A 23,715-nucleotide genomic window follows, 5' to 3' on the forward strand; every position below is an offset into this window, starting at 1 on the left:
TGGTCCGTCTGCCGCCCCACCCAAAGGCCCCCTGGCCCATGGAGCACCAGCCGCCACTGCTAAAAAGCAAGACGTAATTGTTCACTGTGCTCAATAACGTCCTACAGTATATGTCAGTGTTCTATAGATGGTTGCCATAAATATATTCTGTTTTCCCCCAAATTATAAACACTGGTCTCACCTGTCTTTATACAATACAGTCACACACATCATTACTTTAATAGACACAGCAGGGAAATTTGCTGTGGTAAAGGAAGACCACAGCAACATGGCGGCCTTCTCATTGCCCTCTACAGTCTACAACAAGATGGCCGCGGTGCTCTCCACTCTCCATCCAACCATGGGTTCTGACAGAAGCCAATCCGTGGCCATGCGAGGCTGTGTAATGCAGCTGTCATCCTGCAGATGGTGCAGGTCGGCGCTCTCCTTCCACTATTCTCGTGCAGGAAAAAGAACAGTTGGCTCAGGACGGAAGTACCGGTAGGTGAGAGCAATAGAACTTCCGGTCAGGGTGTCGTAAAGAGATATTATAAAAAAAAGGGGCTTAAACCAGGTCAGTCTGGGAGTGGGAATGAGCTGATGAATATTAATGGGGATCATGAATATCAGGCAAAGGTGGGTTGTGAAAACAAGATCAACTGGACTCACAATTAGGGATCGACCGATTATCGGCAAAGCCGATATATCGAGGGCCGATCTGCACGTTCCCCAATATATCGGAATCGGCCACCAAGGTGACCGATATTACCGATATTTTTCGGAAAGTGCTTGTACCGGAGTGATTCCTGCAGCTAGAGGCATCACCCCGGTACCGGCGTCCATGGCCGACCGCCGGCTGTCTTGTAATGATAACTGATGTGGCTGAGAAGCCGCTCAGCTGTCATTACAAGGAGTGGGAGGGGACGTCCCCCCCCCCTCCCGCCATCTTCCGCGACTCGCCCGGGTCTCCCGTCCCACCTGGAGACCCGGGCAACCAGCCTGCACGGCCGCCGAAGACCGGATCAAAGCCGCATTCTGCTCTGATCAGGTCTTCATGCAAAAACACTCTGCACCAGATTTAAAAAAATGACAGCATTCAAAACAGCCAAACTTGGCGTTTTGAATGCTTTTAAGTGCAGAGGAGAGGTTTGGGGTCTTTTAGACCCCCAGATCCCTCCACAAGAGTACCTGTCTAGAAAAAAAAATGTTTAAATGTAAGAAAATATCGGTACTGATACGCCATGTCCAAAATATTGGTATCGGCAATGAAAAAAGGATATCGGTCGATCCCTAATCTGCATCTGTTGTCCTAAAATGTATCATTGTATAAGGTGACCCATGAATGGTCAGATCCCGAGAGGAGAAAGAGGGCGAGCAGAAGAAAATATTTATAAATTCCAGAAATGCTAATTCTGGGGGGGGGGGGGGGGGGGGGGTTACTTGAGATTGGAGGCGCAGAAATCTTACTGCTGGGATATGAGAGCAAATGGATGATTCAGCTTTTCTGGAGTAATATAGCTTATTGAGATGTTATATAATTTTTCTCCCTATTATTTTTACATCAGAACCAAAACTGACGGTAAAAACAGTTGTACCAGATCACCTGGCTGAGGATGGGGGAGGAGCGGAGTCATATGAGTGAGAAGATGTTAAATCTCACCTTGGAGATCATCTACCTGCTGACCGGAGAGGTGAGAAGGATTCTGGGAGGTCACATGACATCACTCTTATGTCTATTAATAAAACACAGAGCTGATCGGAGAGGTGAGGAGGATTCTGGGAGGTCACGTGACATCACTCTTATCTCTATTAATAAAACACAGAGCTGACTGGAGAGGTGAGGAGGATTCTGGGAGGTCTCATGACATCACTCTTGTAACGGAACCGTGACCTCACAATTATTGAACATGCATATCAGATATTATAGCCGCCCCCATACAAAACTAGCTGAGAATAGCTTGTATAAGATCTGGAATATTTATTGAACAAACTCACACCGAATATATACCCCACCAGGTCAGGTGCCTGATTACTACATTATCATATGCAGAAGAAATTTTGTATAGAAATATAATAAACATACCTAAGGAACAACCAACACAAACAGTATTCTACTTTCCCACTAGCAACTAATAGATGACAGTGATTTAATTAACTTGAGCTTATTAACTAGCAGACTTGCCGTTATCAAGCTCATGAAGTACAATACACATTATTATAAGTGTAAACACATCCCCACATTAGACAATAGATGAGTTAATCAGCACGATTAACAATGTGTGGAAGACAGGTGGTTGAGTTGATGACAAAAGCATCTGCTATGAGTCTGACTGAGGAGCAGTCCCCTTATGGCAATAGGCAGCTAGGCCTTTAACATGGATCCTAGGCCTAGAGTCCCAGAGTCCGTGTGTCTTGGGGAGATGTGGACTTGAATCCAAAGTAACATTACTCCAAGGGCCCCCCCCGCATACACCCCAAAAAGGGCAGTGTTCCCTCACAGGCCGGGGCCCATAGTGGGTAGGCAAGAGGTTGGAAAAGAAGAGAGTTGGGGCTTTATATGAGGAAGACAACTAGCAATAGGTTAAATAAGATCTGTTGTTTATGAACCTGTCACACAAGTTCATAAACAACAGTGGGAGTAATATAAAAACAGATATTTATTCAATAGTCTCCACAAAAGTATACATGATAAAACAGATACATCATGTTGGTAACATTGTATCATATGAACATCAAACATGATCACAAGAGCTGGTTACACGCAGGATCTGATGACTAAAAATGGTTGAAAAACAATAAACAACAATTAATGTACAGGCCAATGTGTACGAGTATAAAATTGCATCCTAAATGGCCAAACGCGTTTCGTGGGACACAACCCACTTCTTCAGGGGCAGGAGCAATCAAAAGTATCTATAAAGAGTATAAAAAATGATGAATAACAATATGGTTGAATGGTCGGTAAAAATTGTGTATAATTAAATTCTATTGGAAAGGGTGAGGAGGGGAAGAATAAGGGGGAAGGAAAAGGGGGGGGCACTTCCCCTTATTCTTCCCCTCCTCATCCTTTCCAATAGAATTTACTTATATACAATTTTTGCCGACCATTCAACCATATTGTTATTCATCATTTTTTATACTCTTTATAGATACTTTTGATTGCTCCTGCCCCTGAAGAAGTGGGTTGTGTCCCATGAAACGCGTTGGGCCATTTAGGTGATGAAATCAGTACATAAATCACTACTAGCAGGCATCAAGGTACCATGGGATATGTAGTCCTTAGAAATTGAACGTGAACAACAGAGGAGAAGCTGCAAAGCATGCCGGGAATCCAGAATGATGTGGAAAGAGATGGCCAGCAGATAGGCAGATTTCAGAATACAAAAGGAAATTTTTAAAGCAAGCTTATTGGATTGGCAAATATAACTTTTCTTTGTATTGATGTTATAGATTTCCTTTAATTTATCAGGAGACTTATCATTTTTATTCATCTCTTTGAATTTAGAATTATATAGCCTTCAAGTTATCCAGTGGGTTTGTTGCTTCCAACTTGATGAAGGGCAAGAGCCCTTTTGTGGAGCCTCCATCTCACTCCCTGATACATGAGAGGAGAAACAGTGAGAAGGTTCAAAAAGCTACCGACGATATCATTGAACTCCTGACAAGAGAGGTGAGCGGTGTTGGGAATTCTGGGACATTATCCAGTAACAGACAAGGGATGTGTCTGGATGGTGACCTTATCATTGTGTGTGTCAGGTTCCTATAAGGTGTCAGGACAGCTCTGTGCCTTTCTCCATGGAAGAGTGGGAGTATTCAGAAGGTTATAAAGATCTGGACAAAGACGTCATGATGGGGCACCGACCGACCCTCACATCACCGGGTAAGAGGAGATTTCTTGTAAAGGAGAGAAGAGTATTGAGGATCCACCTAGATACACACATCCTCTGATATAAAGACATAGAAACAATGTATTCAGTCAGTGTGTGTGTGTTTCCTACAGATGGATCCAGGAACAGAAATCCCCCAGAGAGATGTCCTCGTCCTCTGTATTCCCGGGACTCCACACAGGAACATCAGGAGATCCCTCAGGAGGATCAGGTACAAGGTTCTTCTCAATTAAAGTGGGGGTAGCAGAGGCAATGACAGACTTCTGTCCAATGTACATTGGATAGCTTTATAGATTCACATTTTATTTTATGGACCTTGCATTTCTATGTTGGGTAGCCCATGTGTAAATTGTGTGCAGATTAGCAAGAACAACTTAATGACTACCTCAAGGAACGAGGCAGCAAACAGAAATGGCACTTAGTGCTCTGTATTGAGACAAGTGTACACTATAGAGGGATATGATTTGTTCATACTGTATTTCATGTCTGAGGTTTACAACCACTTTAATGATTGGAAGATGTTTTGTTTCAGAATAATTGCCACCACTCCAAGAACACTAGGAATGAGATTTGTCTGAAGTTTCTGAGACCAAGTTTTTCCAGATGACGAGGTTTAATTTCACTGTAGTACAAGTGGTGTATCATATGCTACAGAAATATGTAGACTGCAAGGGGCCATGTGGGGTCTGGCATGACCAGGTGGCCCAAAACCTTGCTAAAGATATAATATACCTGGGCAGGTGGAAATTAGAAGACTTGACCAAGGCTAGAAGAGTTCAGCTAGGCAAGCCGGCACTACAGCCAAATGAGATAACAGATTGGTGCGGTTTGGCCCATGGTCAAATCTGAAGAACTGTAAATCAGGCAACTAATCAAAGGGGTCACATAGAAGTTGTAGTCCACAAATGGATAGAAAGCTGGTCTAGACAACGAAGATTTGTCAGAATATTTATACTGCTCTGAATATAACAGTGTCTATTTATGTAAATAAGCAAAGATCTGTAAGGCAGGAGAATCTCAACTTATTTCCACAAATCAATATGTAACTAATTCTTTTTAATCGATTAATTTCTTTTTAACAGCATATACCAATCTTAGTGAGTACAGTCTACAGTAAGGAATATATATAAGAATATTTATTCACAAGGCATGTATTGACAATAAATGATTAGGCTTGAGATGACACAAAAAGATAACTCTACATAAAATACAAACTTAAAACGATAAATGCAATGTGATATGTAGCTCAATAATGAAACTAAAAATGAAAGCAAGATTACCTTTTCTCAGGTATAGCATAAACCATAGGTAAGTATTCTATACAATCAGACCACAATTGTCAGCGAATTGCGCAGCCGACAGTCACTCCACTGCAGATGGAGCGAGAATAGGCTATGCAAAACGGGAGACTAATACGCCAATATGCGCTAAATCTGATATTAATAAAAATGTATAAAAACAAAAATCATTTTTTTTTAGAGAAAAATCTACCATGGTTTATACGGCTGGGATTGTAATCTTATTACCCTTAAATATGCAATGTAGAACATATAAGGAAAGCAATAAACAATTGTTAAATAATAATCAAATAAACAGCAAGGTATATTTACCACACTTAAGATGGCTGCTAGCTTCAAATGGCCGTTACCAGAATCCTTAAAGCGGTTGTAAACCCTATGAAAAAAAAAACAAAAAAAAACCTGCAAGACAAAGGCATAATGAGCTAGTATGCATCGCATACTAGCCCATTATGTTTAACTTACCTTAAAACGAAGCCCCGACACGGACCCCCGGACATCGATGCGGGCGCTGCCATGATCCCTCGTCGTCTCTTCCGGGTTCGGCGGCTCCGGCGCGCTGATTGGCCGGAAGAGACGGCTCCAGCGCGCTGATTGGCCGGAGCCTCGATGACGTCACTCCCGCGCATGCGCGCAGGAGTGATTTTTCCGGCAAGCTTCCGGCAAGTTAATTGAAGGTCCCCCCGGACCTTCAGAGCGCATGCGCCGCTTGCGCGAGCGGCTGCATGCACTGTAAATATCTCCTAAACCGTGCCGGTTTAGGAGATATTATTTGTACCTACAGGTAAGCCTTATTATAGGCTTACCTGTAGGTAAAAGTGTCAAAAAGCGGGATACAACCGCTTTAAGATGGCTGCCTTCTTAAAATAGTGGCCAGTTAGGGAGGAATTTCGTTTGGCGTCCCTCAAAGTTTCAGATAAATGATGGAGCAAGATGGAGTATGTATAGATGAGTATATAGATGGATGTGAGTAGCGTGTGTGTTGTAGGTGTAATGAGTGTTGTCAGTAATGTAATGTGTCTCTCACATCTGGGTTCTCCTTTTTATATTGTGTTGAACAAAAGACTAGTAAAATTACCATAAGCCGAACCCAGAAGGATGAAGCTTTATCCCCATTGGTTGGGATTACTTATCCATTAACTGGTGAGGTCATTAGCAACGCCTCTCCTAATAACCCAATATTTTGGATATTAAAATTATATGATAATTTCTTTATATTGAAGAATAATCATAAAAGCAACATTAAAAACCTGTCCATCCTCTCATAATACACACATGTCCATCTAATATCTCCATCATGCACCTTGGCAGGGATTGGATCTGGTAAAGCCATTTAAATAAGAATATATTATTAATACAATATATATATATATATATATATATATATATATATATATATATATATATTGTTAAAATTACTAATTTTACCCTGAGACTGCATTTAGTAATATCTCCAAAGGGGGCAGTATTGTATTGCTTATTAGATTCAGTATAAAACATACAATAAGACCACTATTAAAGATAACCTTTTTGACCTATGGCTAGTGAAGATCCATTAATTACTTGGATTCTGTCATTACAGTCAGACATTGCGTCTGGGATATAGTATTTATGATGGTCATAAAAACTTAAACACAAACTTACATAAACACTCCTTTATATACCTTAAACGAAGTAATTAGTTCTACCTAAGTAAGATTATTATGTGCAAGAATATAAAACCAAAATTTGATATAACATTTCTAACTATATATGTATACATATACGTATAATTATTACTCATATTTTCTTACACACGATATAATGTATCTTTAAAAATTATATAGTTTAAATGTCTGATGAACTGAATTATTGTTCATTTTAAAATACAGACAATCAAGAAGACATCACCCCCCTTTAACATCTGGTATAGCGTCAGGCTGACTGAGTCTTATCTAAAAGAACTTCAGTTTTCCACTTATTTACGATTTGAAAGAAATACAAAGATATCTGTTGAAAATTTCAAGACTCTCTGTAAGACATTTTGTAAAAGAACATGAACTTTCCATGAACTCCTAACAAAATGGATGCTGTGCTGTTCAAAATTTCTATGTATAACTGATATACATGGCTTATTAAAATACCCTTTTTCTTTTATTTAATCGCCCCAATAATCCTGACATATTCCATAGTGCAAGATAAGTTGGCAACACATATAGATTACTAACCAGCAGCGCACCCATGAGTCAGGAACTGAACTCTGTATCCAACAGCTAAAACCAATTATATCTTCTGATAATATTGCGTTGTGTTGCACAGGATGAGGATCCAATTCATTTTAAAGAGGAAGCAAGCGAGCCATATGAGATGGGTTATGAGGCATGTAAAGAGGAGGAAGCTCCTCCAGAGATTAGCACAGGTAAGTAATAAACACTAAATCCAGAGAAGAGTTCCAACCTCTGATAGTCCTCTGAAGTAATAAACACTAAATCCAGAAAAGAATCCCAACCTCGGATAGTCTCTGACTCTCCTCCTCACCAACAAAAAAAAGGGAACCATTCTCCATAACCTCTTCCCAATCTCTGGTGCTTAGTGTGGAGCCATCAAAACTGGCTATATACAAGTAAATTGGGCAAGAAGACCTAGCAGTCATTGGCGATTGCTGTTATGGATGTGCTCGTACCATGCAGTACAAAATGGCATCAGGTGTACAATGCATGGCCATTCAGTAGCCAGTATCTCTTGGACTTTACTTTGGATGGGTATTGCACTTTATTAGAAAGCCATGTATCTCCTCAAGTTCCAAACTTGCATGACAAAGGGCAGGAAGCAAAGCAGTCTTACAACCTGATATTGGTTTAGCTCAGCCATTCTCATCCAGGGTTCCCCCAGAGGTTGCTAGAGGTTCCTTGGGTGTGACTGATTGACCTCCCATCTAAAAGCATCTGGATAATCCTGCTACCAACGCCATTTAATACTTGCCAGAATGTCATTCTGACCACCACTTTAATAGGGGCATTCTGCCCCCTGACCATCAATCTAAGGTACCTTCTTCCCACTGACACCCAATGAATTAAATATAGCAGGGGTTCCCTTCGATCTGAAAATAGTTCCAAGGTGTCAGGACCTGGATCACCTGCTGGTTTCAACCTTTATGCCTCAGAGGGACCCTTATGTCAGGACCTGGATCACCTTCTGGTGGCACCGTGGTTCCCTGGGTGAAGTGTTGTAATTCCAGTGTACACCAGCGGGTGTCTCCTAGAAGCCAACATCAGGTGGAAACGGAATACGGGGATCTGCTCTCTGCTTGGAGACACCTGCTGGTGGACACTGGAATTACAACCCCTTCACCCAGGGAACCACACTGCCACCAACAAGTGTTTCAGGTCCTGACACAAGGGTTCCTCTGGGGCAGGGATGTCAAACTCAATTTAGATGTGGGCAGCATCGGCATTATGGTTGCCCTCAAAGTGCCGGTTGTATCTATAAGACTAGATGTCCAAAGCACCCCCCCTACCTTACACTAGATGTCAAGAGCCTCCCCACCATCAGAAGTTGAGTCCTGCATCCTTCCTTATATCACAGTGCACCCCCCTTACCTTGCACTGCTGCCAGGAAGAAGCTGGAGACAGAGCTTGGAAGCAGAAAGTGTAGTTTCGGGAGAAGGAGCAGAGGAGGGCTGGAGTCAGAAGCTGAATGCTGAAACCAGGGGAGGTGGAGCCGAGGGGGGTTGCTGGGGCTGCACAGGATCTGTATAAAGAGTTCCAATCTTGTTTGCTGCCGACTGCTGAAGGGGGGGGGGGGGACATGCCTCTCCATGACTGCATGGAGGAATGCAGGATCGGGCTGGGGAGTTCTGTCGTCCTCTCTGCTGCCGACTAATGAGACAGAGACGAGAGACTCGCCTCTCTGGGACTGCATAGAGAACTGCAGGATCTGAAGGAGGAGTTCTGTCCTCCTCTCTGCTACCGACTGCTGGGGTTGGGGGAGAGAGACAAGCCTCTCCACGACTGCATGGAGGAACGCAGGATAGGATGGGGAGTTCTGTCCTCCTCTCTGCTGCCAACTGATGAGACAGAGGCGAGAGACTCAACTCTCCAGGACTGCATGGAAAACCGCAGGATCCGGAGGAGAAGTTTTTTCCTTCTCTCTGCTGCCGACTAGGGGGTGCTGCAGCTGCAAGAGAGGTGCTCCTGGGGTATAAAGGTTGAATAAGGCTTGTTTTTTCTTGAACTGTTTCCCTTCTGTCTTTCATTTCCTCCAGATGGACAGTATAAAAGGAACCCTATGGAGAATTATCTGACCATCTCTTCCGATGTTGTAATTGAGGATAATGAAGTCACATATGACTCTTCAGAACACCAAATTCCTGTAAATGCCCATCCAGTACTTAACATTGACGATCCTTCATCTGATCTCTCCTTACATGAGGAACACTATCCTGATGCCTCATTCCCCACACCTCACACAACCAATGGAGTGACTGAGATGGTCCTGTACTCTGAGTATACCGAATGCTTAGAGAGAGCAAAATTCATCTCACACCAGAACCCGAGTGGCGAGCTGTTTTCATGTACGCAGTGTGGAAAAAGTTTTTCCCATAAAGCAGACCTTAAAAAACACGAAGTTGGTCACGCGGCAGTGAAGCTATATTCTTGTTCCGATTGTGGGAAGTGTTTTACTCGGAAGTCGTCTCTCAGTACACACGAGAAACTCCACAGCAGTGTGAAGCCGTATTCATGTTCACAATGCGGGAAGAGCTTTGCCGACAAATCCACTTTCTTCATTCACCAGAGGATCCATACGTCCGAGAAGCCCTTTTCTTGTCCAGAATGCGGCAAGTGTTTCGCCCAGTCAGGGAATCTTTCCGCACATCTGAGGATTCATACAGGAGTGAAGCCGTTTTCCTGTTCTGACTGTGGCGAACTCTTCTCCCGCAAATCATCTATGGTCCGGCATAAAAAGCTCCACACCGGAGAGAAACCGTTCTCGTGCTTAGAATGCGGAAAGTGTTTCATTCAGAGGGGGACTCTTATGTTGCATCAGAGGACTCACACGGGGGATCGCCCATATCCGTGTTCTGAGTGCGGAAAACGGTTTGTAAAGAGAACTTCTTTGATGGCACACCTCAATTCCCACTGGAGGACAGAGCTTCCAACATTAGGATATAGCAGCTGAGTAATTTGTATGGGCCTCTTTACATTTCATATTTAATTCTGTTTGTAAATTTGGAAGGAAGTTGGTTGTAGGCTTGATTTATTGATGTATTATTACTAGAGAAATAGTGGCTGGCCCAAGCTGGGGTAAGGGTTATCTGTTGCAGAATCAGTTCCCGGACTTATCGGTCCTAGACAGCCCACCTGTACTATAATAAGGGGGAAGGCTGAGGTCCAGGGCTCTTGGTTCTTCCTCCTTTATTGGTCGGTTCTGTTTACTGAATCAGGATTGATGGTGAGGACACCAGGACATTTGAGTACATCCAAGTCATGAGCAATGCCATAATGGACTCTCATTTCACAGAGGTATGCCTGGGCAGCCACACTACTATAGTTAGAATTTGGGGAAAGATGTTGTTCATATTGAACTGGTATGCCACACTTCTTCAGTAAAGATTGTAGGCTGGTTTTATTGATGTATTCTTACTAGTGAACTACCTGTAAAATAGCGGCTGGCCCATGCTGGGGTAAGGGTTAACTGTTGCAGACTCATTCCTAGACAGCCCACCTGTATTTTAAAAAGGGGGAAGGCTTAGGTCTAGGGCTCTTGGTTCTTCCTCCTGTATTGGTCGGTTCTGTTCACTGAATCAGGATTGCTGGTGAGGACACCAGGACTTTTGAGTACATCCAAGTCATGAACAATGCCATAATGGACTCTCATTTCACAGAGGTATGCCTGGGCAGCCACATTACTATAGTTAGAATTAGGGGAAAGATGTTGTTCATATTGAACTGGTATGCCACACTTCTTCAGTAAAAATTGTAGGCTGGTTTTATTGATGTATTATTACTAGTAAAATAGCGGCTGGCCCGGGCTGGGGTAAGGGTTAACTGTTGCAGAGTCAGTTCCCGGACTTATTGGTCCTAGACAGCCCACCTGTACTATAAAAAGGGGGAAGGCTGAGGTCCAGGGTTCTTGGTTCTTCCTCCTGTATTGGTCGGTTCTGTTCACTGAATCAGGATTGCTGGTGAGGACACCAGGACTTTTGAGTACATCCAAGTCATGAACAATGCCATAATGGACTCTCATTTCACAGAGGTATGCCTGGGCAGCCACACTACTATAGTTAGAATTAGGGGAAAGATGTTGTTCATATTGAACTGGTATGCCACACTTCTTCAGTAAAGTCACAATAACCAATAATGAGCCTGGTCTGAAGTTATTTAAATTGGTACATGTTGGTTCTGGTGAATCTAAAGAACCTGGGTCTGTAAAGCACTATGGGGTATGAAGTAACAAAAGGGTTGACTTAGCAAGACATGTAACAAGAGAAGTATAGTTGCTATGGGTAACCAAGTAAAGGCAAAAGCTACAAGCAACCAGTCATTAGGCATGATACCTGGTAAGGTGACAGGACCTCCGATAGCGAAGAGGGTCAATGCCTGGCTCCCTCCCTGGTGGTCGGTGTCCAGTAGTAACTGGATCTGAGCTTGCGTTACCGAGATCTAAAGCCTGATCACAAGGTCCAGGAAGTGAAGGAGTTAATAAGTGCACGCATTAGGTGCGCGCTAGGTGCACGGAAGTACCCCATTCTGTTACTGGGAGTGAGGTAATAGAGGTACGCTGTACTGGTGGAGTGGGTCAGAGTCTCCACCTAGTCCTGGACATGACCAGATAAACACACTGCGCAAAAGGTACCCCTACCTGCAGGCCCTGCCCACAAGGTCATATTTATTGGGGTTTTTTTTTTTTGGACAACCCAAGGGATCACTCCTCTCGAAAATGTTAGTTTAGGGTATGTGGATGCTGGGTGTTTTTTTTTTTTTAACCCTTGAAGACTCTCTTTGCCCTGCTAAGCTGAAGAAACCTTCATGGAGGATCATGGAGGAGGGATACAGAGATGAGAAAAACTGCAGAGAGGTCCTATCAAGATGTTTAACAAACTTCAAGGTTTTGTCTGTCTATCTGCACCCACCCAGACTGAACATTTTTATCTGCTATTTCTATCTCTCTATTCTTTTTGATTTTTTTGACTGATTTTATAGCATCTCCCTTACATTTTCAATAGGCTAACGTCTGTAATTCCAAACATCCCTACTGCCCGAGGCACTAAAATGTCAACCTCTTCTGTATTAAGTTGTCTAGTTTTTTTTTATAATATTGATTCCTTGCTCACACCATTGGTTGCCTACAAAATAAACCTACTTTAATGCCCATCACTGGGCAAAAGTCAGGAGGGGGGGGGGTGTGGTGAGCTGGTGCATAGAGATAAATGCTAGGATGTGTCTCTGGGCCCTTTGGAACTTGTTGTGCAGCCTTGAGGCCCTGTAAGCTAGCAGTGGCAGAGCAATGGCATGGATCTCTAACAGTCTCCTATTTGATCTCAGTCTGTCTGTAGAATGTCTTCAATCTCCAGTCATACTTGAGTATGTCCCCAGTCTCACAAGCATAACTCTTAAGCCCCGTACACACGATCAGATTATCGAAAGATCGGTCGTCCGTTTTTTGTGGCATGCTAGTCTGATGTGGAAAGTGAAGAGGTTTTTTTTCATATGAATTTTCCCGTACGACAGAATTCTACTTCAGAAGTGATGTCATGTGTTGGATTGCTTTCTATGTGTTCTTTCGTCTCTGAGCATGCCTAGTCTTGCTCTTAAGATTTTTTTCCGTCTAAATCTGTACTAATGAGACGAAAATCGGACGTTGTATTACGGACAACAAAAATTTTATAGCCTGCACATCAGGATTTTGTCAGCCGAAAGGTCGGAGTCGGCTGTCGAAAGCACCATACTAACAATCCAAAAATCGGCAGATCGGTCGTCGGACGAAATTTCCCTTCAGATTTTCTTATCGTGTGTACGGGCCTTTAGGCTCTTTCCACACCCGAGTATGTCCTCAATCTCCAACCAAACCTGAGCATATCTCCAAACTCCAATTACACCTGAAAATATCTCTGAGCTCCAACTACACCTGAGCATATCAACAGTTTCAATCCACGCCCAAACCGGTTACCAGTATCCAACCATACCTAAGCATGTTCACAGTCTTCATCCACTCTTGAGCATGTCCCAAGTCTCCAACCACATCTTTTCATATCTCTGAGTTCCAACCACATCTGTTCATGTCCTTAGTCTCCAACCACACCTGAGCACACCTCAGTGTTCCTAAAATACCTGAGCATTTCTACAGTCTCAAACCACTTCTGAGCTCCAACCACACCTGAGCATATCTTTGAGTTCCAACCACACCTGAGCATGTCCACAGTCTCCAACCACACCTGAGCATGTCCACAGTCTCCAACCACATCTTTTCATATCTCTGGGCTCCAATCATACCTGAAATTATCTCTCAGCTCTAACCACACCTCAGTGTTCCTAAAATACCTGAGCATTTCTACAGTCTCAAACCACGTCTGAGCTCCAACCACACCTGAGCATATCTTTGAGTTCCAACCACACCTGTGCATGTTCCTAGTCTCCAACCACACCTGAGCATGTCCACAGTCTCCAACCACACCTGAGCATGTCCACAGTCTCTAACCACACCTGAGCATGTCTCTGGGCTCCAATCATACCTGAAATTATCTCTCAGCTCTAACGACACCTGAGAATCTCCACAGTCTCAATCCATACTAAAACCAGTATCCAACCATACCTAAGCATGTTCACAGTCTTCAACCACACTTGAGTATGTCCCAAGTCTCCAACCACATCTTTTCATATCTCTGAGTTCCAACCACACCTGTTCATGTCCTTAGTCTCCAACCACACCTGAGCACACCTCAGTGTTCCTAACATACCTAAGCATTTCTACAGTCTCAAACCACGTCTGAGCTCCAACCACACCTGAGCATATCTTTGAGTTCCAACCACAGCTGTGCATGTCCCTAGTCTCCAACCACACCTGTTCATGTCCTTAGTCTCCAACCACACCTGAGCACACCTCAGTGTTCCTAACATACCTGAGCATTTCTACAGTCTCAAACCACGTTTGAACTCCAACCACACCTGAGCATATCTTTGAGTTCCAACCACACCTGTGCATGTCCCTAGTCTCCAACCACACCTGAGCATGTCCACAGTCTCCAACCACACCTGAGCATGTCTTTGGGCTCCAATCATACCTGAATTTTTCTCTGCGCTCTAACCACATCTGAGCATCTCCACAGTCTCTATCCACACTAAAACAGGTTACCAGTATCCAAGCACACCAAAGTATGTTCACAGACTTCAACTACACTTGAGCATGCCCCAAGTCTCCAACCACACCTTCAGCAGCTCTCTGCTCAGGGAGCTGTGAGAACCGAGGGATCGGCGGTGTTCAATCGCTCGGTTCTCAGTGCAGAGGGGCCAGGGGACAGATGCAGCATCGTACCATGCGGCATTCACCAAGGTAAGTATAAATTTGAAAAATAGCCCACACCCCATACTTCTCTTTTAAATACTTTCTTCAGCTCTGTGTATAGGAGCATGGAGGAACGCATGACCATATGGGGGTGGCAGTGACACAGCTCCAAATGATCCACAATGGCTCAAAAGTGATATGGTCCAGAAATATTTAGACAGAATAAAAGTGGATAAAGCATCTGGACCAGATTGCATCCTAAAGGAATTGAGCTCTGTCATTTCATAGCCTTTGTTTCTAATTTTTAGTATATTGTTTGTTCAGATCTTGGAGTCTAGATGGGTATTGCCAACATCCCTAATAGCATATTCAACAAAATAATTGGGTTCCCCTAGGAGCGGGACTTTAAAGGCAATCACCCATCAAAGAGATATACTCAAATTATCATAAAAGAGAAATTTATTAAACTGCAATTGTAACAACAAAGTGATACATAGTAGAAAAGAATTTTAAAAACGAAAACAATGACAAATTGAATACATGTGGCTATAAAGTTACATCACTATTGGAGAACAGGTGAGAGGCGTGAGAGTTCCATATAGAGACCTGACGTGTTTCGGGCATGACCTTTCTCAAAGGTCAATGGAAATTCATCTCACTCCTATTGCTCAAAAGCACGTATGTAGCCACGTCTAAAAGGTTGTCGCACGTCAAGAAGAGAGGTGCTGCAACTAACATGGAAGACTGTTGCCAAGACCCGAGGGCAGGGAATGGACTCACAGATTGGTGACGATCTGGTTATACTGCGCAGGATTAATATGTGTAGTGTCACAGTATCAAAAACGTGGGTATCTCCCAATGGTTCCCATGAGGATCCCGGGTGGTCCCTAGAGGGCGTAATATTAATGTAGAAGTGATCAGTATCCCTGCAGTAGTCCAAATGAAGAGAAGGTGTCTTCAGTAGATGAGAGAAGGAATCTCTCCCGGGGATTCCTGAATGGTAGGTCTGGTACACACCCCCCCCCCCCCGAGGCAGGGCGAGGCATTTCTAATTTTTAGGGACTCGTTGAGGACTGGAATAGTACAGCTGGATTGGCGTATGGCCAATGTGGTGCCTATATTTAAGAAGGGATCAAAGTCTTTGCCAAGTAACTATAGACCTGTTCGTTTAACTTCTATAGTCGGGAAGATATTGGAGAGTTTAGTAAAAGACCACATAGAGGAGTTCTTGCTGGAAAAAAATATTTTAGGCAACAGACAGCATGGATTCATGAAAGACAGAAGTTGTCAAACAAACCTGATTTCTTTTTATGCGGAGGTAAGTAAAACCTTGGACTGAGGGGTGGCTGTGGATGTGGTATACTTGGACAGAGGGGTGGCTGTGGACGTAGTATACTTGGACAGAGGGGTGGCTGTGGACGTGGTATACTTGGACGGAGGGGTGGCTGTGGACGTGGTATACTTGGACGAAGGGGTGGCTGTGGACGTAGTATACTTGGACAGAGGGGTGGCTGTGGACGTAGTATTCTTGGACAGAGGGGTGGCTGTGGACGTGGTATACTTGGACAGAGGGGTGGCTGTGGACGTAGTATACTTGGACAGAGGGGTGGCTGTGGACGTAGTATACTTGGACAGAGGGGTGGCTGTGGACGTAGTATACTTGGACAGAGGGGTGGCTGTGGACATGGTATTCTTGGACAGAGGGGTGGCTGTGGACGTGGTATACTTGGACAGAGGGGTGGCTGTGGATGTAGTATTCTTGGACAGAGGGGTGGCTGTGGACGTGGTATACTTGGACAGAGGGGTGGCTGTGGACATAGTATACTTGGACAGAGGGGTGGCTGTGGATGTGGTATACTTGGACAGAGGGGTGGCTGTGGACATGGTATACTTGGACAGAGGGGTGGCTGTGGACGTAGTATTCTTGGACAGAGGGGTGGCTGTGGACGTGGTATACTTGGACAGAGGGGTGGCTGTGGACATAGTATACTTGGAAAGAGGGGTGGCTGTGGACGTAGTATACTTGGATTTTGCAAAAGCGTTTGACACGGTTCCCCACACACGGCTAAAGTGTAAGGTAAAGTCTACAGCCTTGGAAAGATCAGTTGGTAAATGGATAGAAAACTGGCTAAAAGATAGAATTCAGAGAGTAGTGGTTAATGATTCTTACTCTGAATGGTCTAAGGCAGCCTTTTTCAACCAGTGTGCCTCGGCACACTGGTGTGCCGCCAGAGGTCCTGAGGTGTGCCGCGGAATAGAGGGAGAGAAGGGCTGTCAATTGAGCCCTATCTCCGGATCCTCCGCCAAACTGTACATCGGCACTGCGAGGGAGCTCGTCAGCTTCAAAAGTGAAAATAAAGGGAGAAAGGAGTGTGCTGTGCTCTCTGCTTCCCCCTACAGTGCAGTACCCGGCTGAATGAGAAAAAGGTACTGTGCTAGAACATTTTAAAATTGCTTTATATGTGTGTGCGCACGCGTGCGTGTTCATATGTGTTTGTACATGTGTCTGTGTGTACACGTGTGTCTGTATGTGTGTGTGTGTGTGTACATGTGTCTGTATGTGTGCATATATACATGTGTCTGTGTAGTTATGTCACTGGTCCCCCCAAAAGTGTCAAAAATGTCAGTTAGGGGTCCGATCTGTCCGCCGCAATGTCGCAGTCCTGCTAAAAATCGCAGATCGCCGCCATTACTAGTAAAAAAATAAAAATAAAAATTACATCTTTCCCCTAGTTTGTAGACGTGATAACTTTTGCGCAAAATGTTGTAATTTTTTTTTTTATTGATATCTTTTATAGTAGAAAGTAAAAAATATTGTTTTGTTTTTTTTCGGAATTGTCGCTCTTTTTTGTTTATGTCGCAAAAAAATAAAAAACGCACAGGTGATCAAATACCACCAAAAGAAAGCTCTATTTGTGGGAAAAGGGGATATCAATTTTATTTGGGTACAGTGTCGCACGACCGCGCAATTGTCAGTTAAAACATTGCAGTGCCGTACGCCAAAAAATGGCCTTGTAATTAAGAGGGTAAAACCTTTCCGGTCCTTAAGTGATTAATTAGTGTTAATTAATAATTATGAGCTCATTAGCACACAACGCGCCTTATAATATAGGAGACCGCCGACCTGCGCCCTCTGCTGGTGGACGTCCGTGTATTGCAGATCGGGAGCTCCTACCTGCGCCCTGTGCTGGTGGAGTGCGGTACATTACAGATCGAGAGCGCCGACCTGCGCCCTCTGCTGGTGGACGTCCGTGTATTGCAGATCGGGAGCTCCTTCCTGCGCCCTGTGCTGGTGGAGTGCGGTACATTACAGATCGAGAGCGCCGACCTGCGCCCTCTGCTGGTGGTCGTCCGTGTATTGCAGATCGGGAGCTCCTACCTGCGCCCTGTGCTGGCGGACTGCTGTACATTACAGATCGAGAGCGCCGACCTGCGCCCTCTGCTGGTGGACGTCTGTGTATTGCAGATCGAGAGCTCCGACCTGCGCCCTGTACTGGTGGACTGCTGTACTGCTGTACATTAGAGATCGAGAGCGCCGACCTGCGCCCTCTGCTGGTGGACGGCTATGTACTACAGGTAGTGTGCACATACAGAGTAGCTATAGAATCAGCGGTCATTTTTCCGTAGTGCATCTTGTGCAAAAAAAAAAAAAAGACTGGAGCAACGGCCATTTTGTTGTGGTCTACCAGGAAATAGTACAATTGAGACAAGAACCACAGCTGGCAGAATTCTTGCTCTGCCAATTGTTTATTTAATTCTACAGGGGCATCCTGTATTTACATGGAATGAGCTGAACATCCTGGAACAGGTATGAATATTATTTATATCTGTAGAATTCAGGTTGATATTTTATGCAGGTGGGGTGAACAGGGGCATCGGAGGCGGCGTAGCTTGCCATTCGCTAGATCTGGTGTGTTTGCAGTGACCTCCTTTCACCTTTGTGAATACAGATTGCTGTCTCCCGCGACACAAATGCTGCAATTTGACGGTCCATCCGGTGGCAACGTTGTAGCAATGATATCTGCCACATGCATCGTTCACCGTAAATGATGGCCAACCAGATGCCTCCTAACCTTCTGAGATATGAAAGACGTACATATTGTAGTACAATGTATGTAGTCAAAGGACACAGCCCCGCCATGCCCCCAGTTACGTGGACCGTGAAGAACTATTGCGCAAAAAAATAACGGGCCTTTTTCAACACAGAGGAACTCTTGAAATAACCGGTCTCACTGTTGCTAAAACTGACTGACTATATCTACAGTTAATGATGCATTAGTGTGATAGTCAGTGGGAAGAATGCTCCTTACACTTGTGGCCATTGGGAAGAGTTACCTCCTTAAAGATCGCTAAAAAGATCAGTGGTGTCAGTGGGAACTTATCTGAGAGGCAGAACTTACTGCAGGAACCCCTAGAAACCTCGGGATGAACCCTGGTTGAGTAAGAATGCTCCTTACAGTTGGGGGTCATTGGGAAGAATTACCCCCTTACAGATAATTGAATAGGATCGGTTATATCAGTGGAAACTTATCTGAGAGGCAGCAATTGTTTATTGCTCAAGGAACCCCTACAAATCTCTGTAAGATGCTTAGGGTTCAATGGAACCCTGGTTGAGTAAGAATATTCCTTACACTTGGGGTTATTGGGAAGAATTTCCCCACTTACAGATAGTAAAAAAGATCAATGGTGTCAGTGGGAACTTATCTGAGAGGCAGCAATTGCTCATTGCTCAAGGAACCCCTAGAAACATTGGGAGGAACCTTAGGGCTCAATGGAACCCTGGTTGAGGAAGAATGCTCCTTATGCTTGGGGTCATTGGGAAGAATTACCCCCTTACAGATAGTTAAAAAAGATCAATGGTGTCATTGGGAACTTATCTGAGAGGCAGAAATTGCCCATAGCTCAAGTAACCCCTACAAACCTCTGGAGGAACCTTGGGGTTCGAAGGAACCCTGGTTAAGGAAGAATGTTCTTTACACTTGTGGTCATTGAGAAGAATCACCCTCTTGTAGATAGTTAAAAAGATCAATGGTGTCATTGGGAACTTATCTGAGAGGTAGAAATTGCTCATTGTTTAAGGAACCCACAGCAACCTCTGGAGGAACCTTAGGGCAGTGTTTCTCAACCTTTTTTTCAGTCAAGGCAGCCTTTAAAAATTATGTAAAGTCTTGTTTTTTTTTCTTTTTTTTAAATAACAAACATGTTATACTTACCTCCTCTGTGCAGTTGGTTTTGTACAGAGCAGCCTCGATCCTCTCTTCTCTGGTCCCTTGTCCCTGTTCCTGGCCCCTCCCTCCTTTTGAGTGCCCCCACAGCAAGTAGTTTGCTATGGGGGAACTCGAGCTGAGCTGCAGTTCCGTCTGTCCATTCAGAAACGGAGCTGCCGTTCGAGTCCGCCCCCCTCTCTCCCCTGATAGGTAACTGAATTTGATTGACAGCAGCGGGAGCCAATGGCGCCGCTGCTGTATCTCAGCCAATCAGGAGGGAGAGTCCCAGGACAGCTGAGGGACTCGTGGACATTGCTGGACAGAGAGAAGGCACAGGTAAGTATTATAGGGGCTGGGGGGGGGGGGCTGCTACATACAGATGGCTTTTTATTTTAATGCATAGAATGCATTAAGATAAAAAAAGCATTCCTGACTTTACAACTCCTTTAAAAATTATGGACAGTCTCAAGGCATCCCATTCTAAAGTTTAATTGTTTTATATAATGCAGCAATATCCACAAGGTCCAAGGAGGACACTCAACGTTAGAGGTGATTTATTCTTTCAAAGAGGGATTTGATTCCAAAGAAAGGAAAGTCTTTTTTTGCTCCAATGTAATTAAAATCACTTAATGGTCTACCTGAATCTAAAGGGCCATTGGGGGTCTAAGGTCCCTTTGGAACGTACTGTCTAAGGTCCATTGGGGGTCTATGTCCCATTGGAACTTGCTGGCTAAGGTCCCAATTGAATTTACTATCAAAGGTCTAAGATCTTGATGGGGCCTAGTGTCTCGGAGTCACTGGGGGTCTAAAGTTCCAAAGTAGTATACTACCTGAGGTCCACTGGGGGTCTAAGGTCTCAATAGAGCTTACTGTCTCAGGTTCACTGGGGGGGAGGAGGGGGTCTAAGTTCCCAATGTAGCTTACTGTCCAATGTCCATTGGGGGCCTAAGGTCCCAAAGTAGCTTACTGTCTAAGTTCCATTGTGGGGGGGGGTTGAAGGTCCTAGTGGAGCTTACTGTCAAAGGTCCATTGGGGGTTGAAGATCTTAATGGAGCTTACTCTGTCTGGGGGCGGGGTCTAAGGTCCCATTGTAGCGTCCTATCTAAGTTTTATTGGGGGTCTAAGGTCCCAATGTAGCTTACTGTCTAATGTCCATTGGTGGCCTAAGGTCCCAAAGTAGCTTACTGTCTAAGTTCCATTGTGGGGGGGGGGGGGTGAAGGTCCTAGTGGAGCTTACTGTCAAAGGTCCATTGGGGGTTGAAGATCTTGATGGAGCTTACTCTGTCTGGGGGCGGGGTTTAGGTCCCATTGTAGCGTCCCATCTAAGTTTTATTGGGCGTATAAGGTCCCAGTGTAGCTTACTGTCTAATGTCCATTGGGGGCCTAAGGTCCCAAAGTAGTTTACTGTCTAAGGTCCAATTGGGGGGGGTCAAAGGTCCTTGTGGAGCTTGCTGTCAATGGTCTTAAGTCTCCATGAAGCTTACTGTCTAAGGTCAACTGGGGTTCTAAGGTCCCATTGGAGCTTACTGCCTAAGGTCCATTGGGGGTCTAAGGTCCCAAAGTAGCATACTGTCTAAGGTCCATTGGGGGTTGAAGGTCCTAGTGGAGCTTGCTTTCAAAGGTCCACTGGAGATCTAAGGTTTCGATGCAGCTTAATGTCTCAGGTGCACTGGGGGGTTCTAAGGTCCCATTGGAGCTTCCTGTCTAAGGTTTACTGGGGGTCTAAGGTCCCAATGTAGGTACCTTTCTAAGGTCTATTGGGGGCCTTAGGTTCAAAAGTAGCTTACTGTCTAAGGTCCATGGGGGGTCTAACGTCCTAGTGGAGCTTGCTGTCAAATGTCCATTGATGGTCTTTGGTCTCCATGCAGCTTACTGTCTAAGGTCCCATTGGAGCTTACTATCTAAGGCCCAATGGGAGTCTAAGGTCCGATGGAGTTACTGTCTAATGCACAGGTTTGCAAACACACCTATACCAAATACAGCTTGGTGAGGTGCCAAACTACTTCTATGCTTTTGAGGGGAAACCAAAGCAAACAGTGGAAGCCCTCAGAACCAGCTGAACAAACTCTATGTGAATAGTATCTCTGGTGATATTTGGATCCACCGCTCTAATGCTGGAAAGCAAGCCACTGAGCTAATTCATATCTTTACACCCACCCTAAAGAACAGGCAATCAGAGAAAACAGTTGTTTCAGGAACGATTGTGTTAGTTGCTAAACAATTGTATATTTTTATGTTTATGTCAAACCCTTCCTTTTTCTCTTCAGACCTTAACATCAGGAGATTCTTCCATGAGAACCAGAGTCCCGTTCTTCAGTTATGACTGATCCTAAGAGACTGGAGGAGCAAAGGAAAACGATAACTGAGAAGATATTAAATCTAACCCTGGAGATCATCTACCTGCTGACCGGAGAGGTGAGGAGGATTCTGGGAGGTCACATGACATCACTCTTATCTCTATTAATAAAACACAGAGCTGACCGGAGAGGTGAGGAGGATTCTGGGAGGTCACATGACATTATTCTTATCTCTATTTATAAAATACAGACCTGACGGGAGAGGTGAGGAGGATTCTGGGAGGTCACATGACATTATTCTTATCTCTATTTATAAAATACAGACCTGACGGGAGAGGTGAGGAGGATTCTGGGAGGTCACATGACATCACTCTTATCTCTATTAATAAAACACAGAGCTGACCGGAGAGGTGAGGAGGATTCTGGGAGGTCACATGACATCACTCTTATCTCTATTAATAAAACACAGAGCTGACCGGAGAGATGAGGAGGATTCTGGGAGGTCACATGACATCACTCTTATCTCTATTAATAAAACACAGACCTGACCGGAGAGGTGAGGAGGATTCTGGGAGAGTTTCTTCACCCCATCACAGTTAATAAGACAAGGAGATTACTAAACAAACTATCAGTAACATCACTTTCATTGTGATGATCCAGGAGGACTATATTGTACAAATGTGGGATGTGAATCATTCTCTCATTATGTAAAGTAAGACAATCTTTTCATACACAGGATTACAAAGTAGTGAAGAAGACACCTACTGAGCATATGACAGCTGGTGGCCATCCCTATGTACCAGGAGCATGGAGCAGGAGCCAGAACCCCTTTATGGTGGATGTATCTCATTTCCTGATACCTGAGAGATATAAAGACAAGAAGATTCTAGAAGTCACCCAGAAGATGATTGAGCTGCTGACAGGAGAGGTGAGCGGTGCCGGGAATTCTGGGACATTATCCAGTAACAGACAAGGGATGTGTCTGGATGGTGACTGTATCATTGTGTGTGTCAGGTTCCTATAAGGTGTCAGGATGTCACTGTCTATTTCTCCATGGAGGAGTGGGAGTATATAGAAGGACACAAGGACCTCTACAAGGACGCCATGATGGAGAAGCGGCCGCCCCTCACATCACCTGGTAACAGGAGACATTAATTTCTTGTATTGAGGATCCCCCTAGATACACACATCCTCTGATATAAACACATAGAAACAATGTATTCAGTCAGTGTGTGTGTTTCCTACAGATGGATCCAGTAATGGGAACCCACCAGAGAGATCTCCCCGTCCTCTGTATTCCTGGTATTTAGATCACAAAATCCTTCAGGATGATCAGGTATAGTGTTTTGTTTCAAATGCTGCTTTATCCATTGACATAACTCTTTTAGACCCTTTTAGACAGTATGTTCACCTGCTGACTCGACAGCATCCACAGGCAGTTTCACTTTTAAATAAGACACAGAAGTTGAATCCAATTTCTACTTCAGATAATAGGGGATGTTTCTCCAGTCTTTTGAAGCGAAAGAAGACAATGGGGGAGATTTACTAAAACTGAAGAGTGCAAAAT

General features: G+C 44.3%; 4 protein-coding genes across 4 annotated transcripts in view; 2 read left to right on the forward strand and 2 right to left on the reverse strand.

Moving 5' to 3' along the window:
- Window positions 1-23,715, reverse strand: part of LOC309564371 (uncharacterized protein) — a gene marked incomplete at its 3' end in the record, with an annotated part of 548,195 nt that overhangs the window by 208,550 nt on the left and 315,930 nt on the right. The window lies entirely within an intron of this gene.
- Window positions 1-23,715, reverse strand: part of LOC309562771 (uncharacterized protein) — a 379,789-nt gene that overhangs the window by 43,197 nt on the left and 312,877 nt on the right. The gene's annotated exons all lie outside the window — the stretch shown is intronic.
- Window positions 18,330-23,715, forward strand: part of LOC309563391 (uncharacterized protein) — a 134,833-nt gene continuing 129,447 nt past the window's right edge. The window contains exons 1-3 of the mRNA XM_082267785.1: window positions 18,330-18,452; window positions 22,119-22,266; window positions 22,885-23,076. Coding sequence (XP_082123911.1) covers window positions 22,171-22,266; window positions 22,885-23,076 — 288 coding nt within the window. The 5' untranslated portion in view covers window positions 18,330-18,452; window positions 22,119-22,170. The remainder of the gene's footprint in view (window positions 18,453-22,118; window positions 22,267-22,884; window positions 23,077-23,715) is intronic.
- The window catches only part of LOC309562685 (uncharacterized protein), a 30,117-nt gene continuing 29,466 nt past the window's right edge, over window positions 23,065-23,715 (forward strand). The window contains exon 1 of the mRNA XM_082266966.1: window positions 23,065-23,286. Coding sequence (XP_082123092.1) covers window positions 23,202-23,286 — 85 coding nt within the window. The 5' untranslated portion in view covers window positions 23,065-23,201. The remainder of the gene's footprint in view (window positions 23,287-23,715) is intronic.

Source organism: Pelophylax lessonae, assembly GCF_965119305.1.
Source record: "Pelophylax lessonae genome assembly, chromosome: 9".
Classification (NCBI taxonomy): Eukaryota; Metazoa; Chordata; class Amphibia; order Anura; family Ranidae; genus Pelophylax; species Pelophylax lessonae.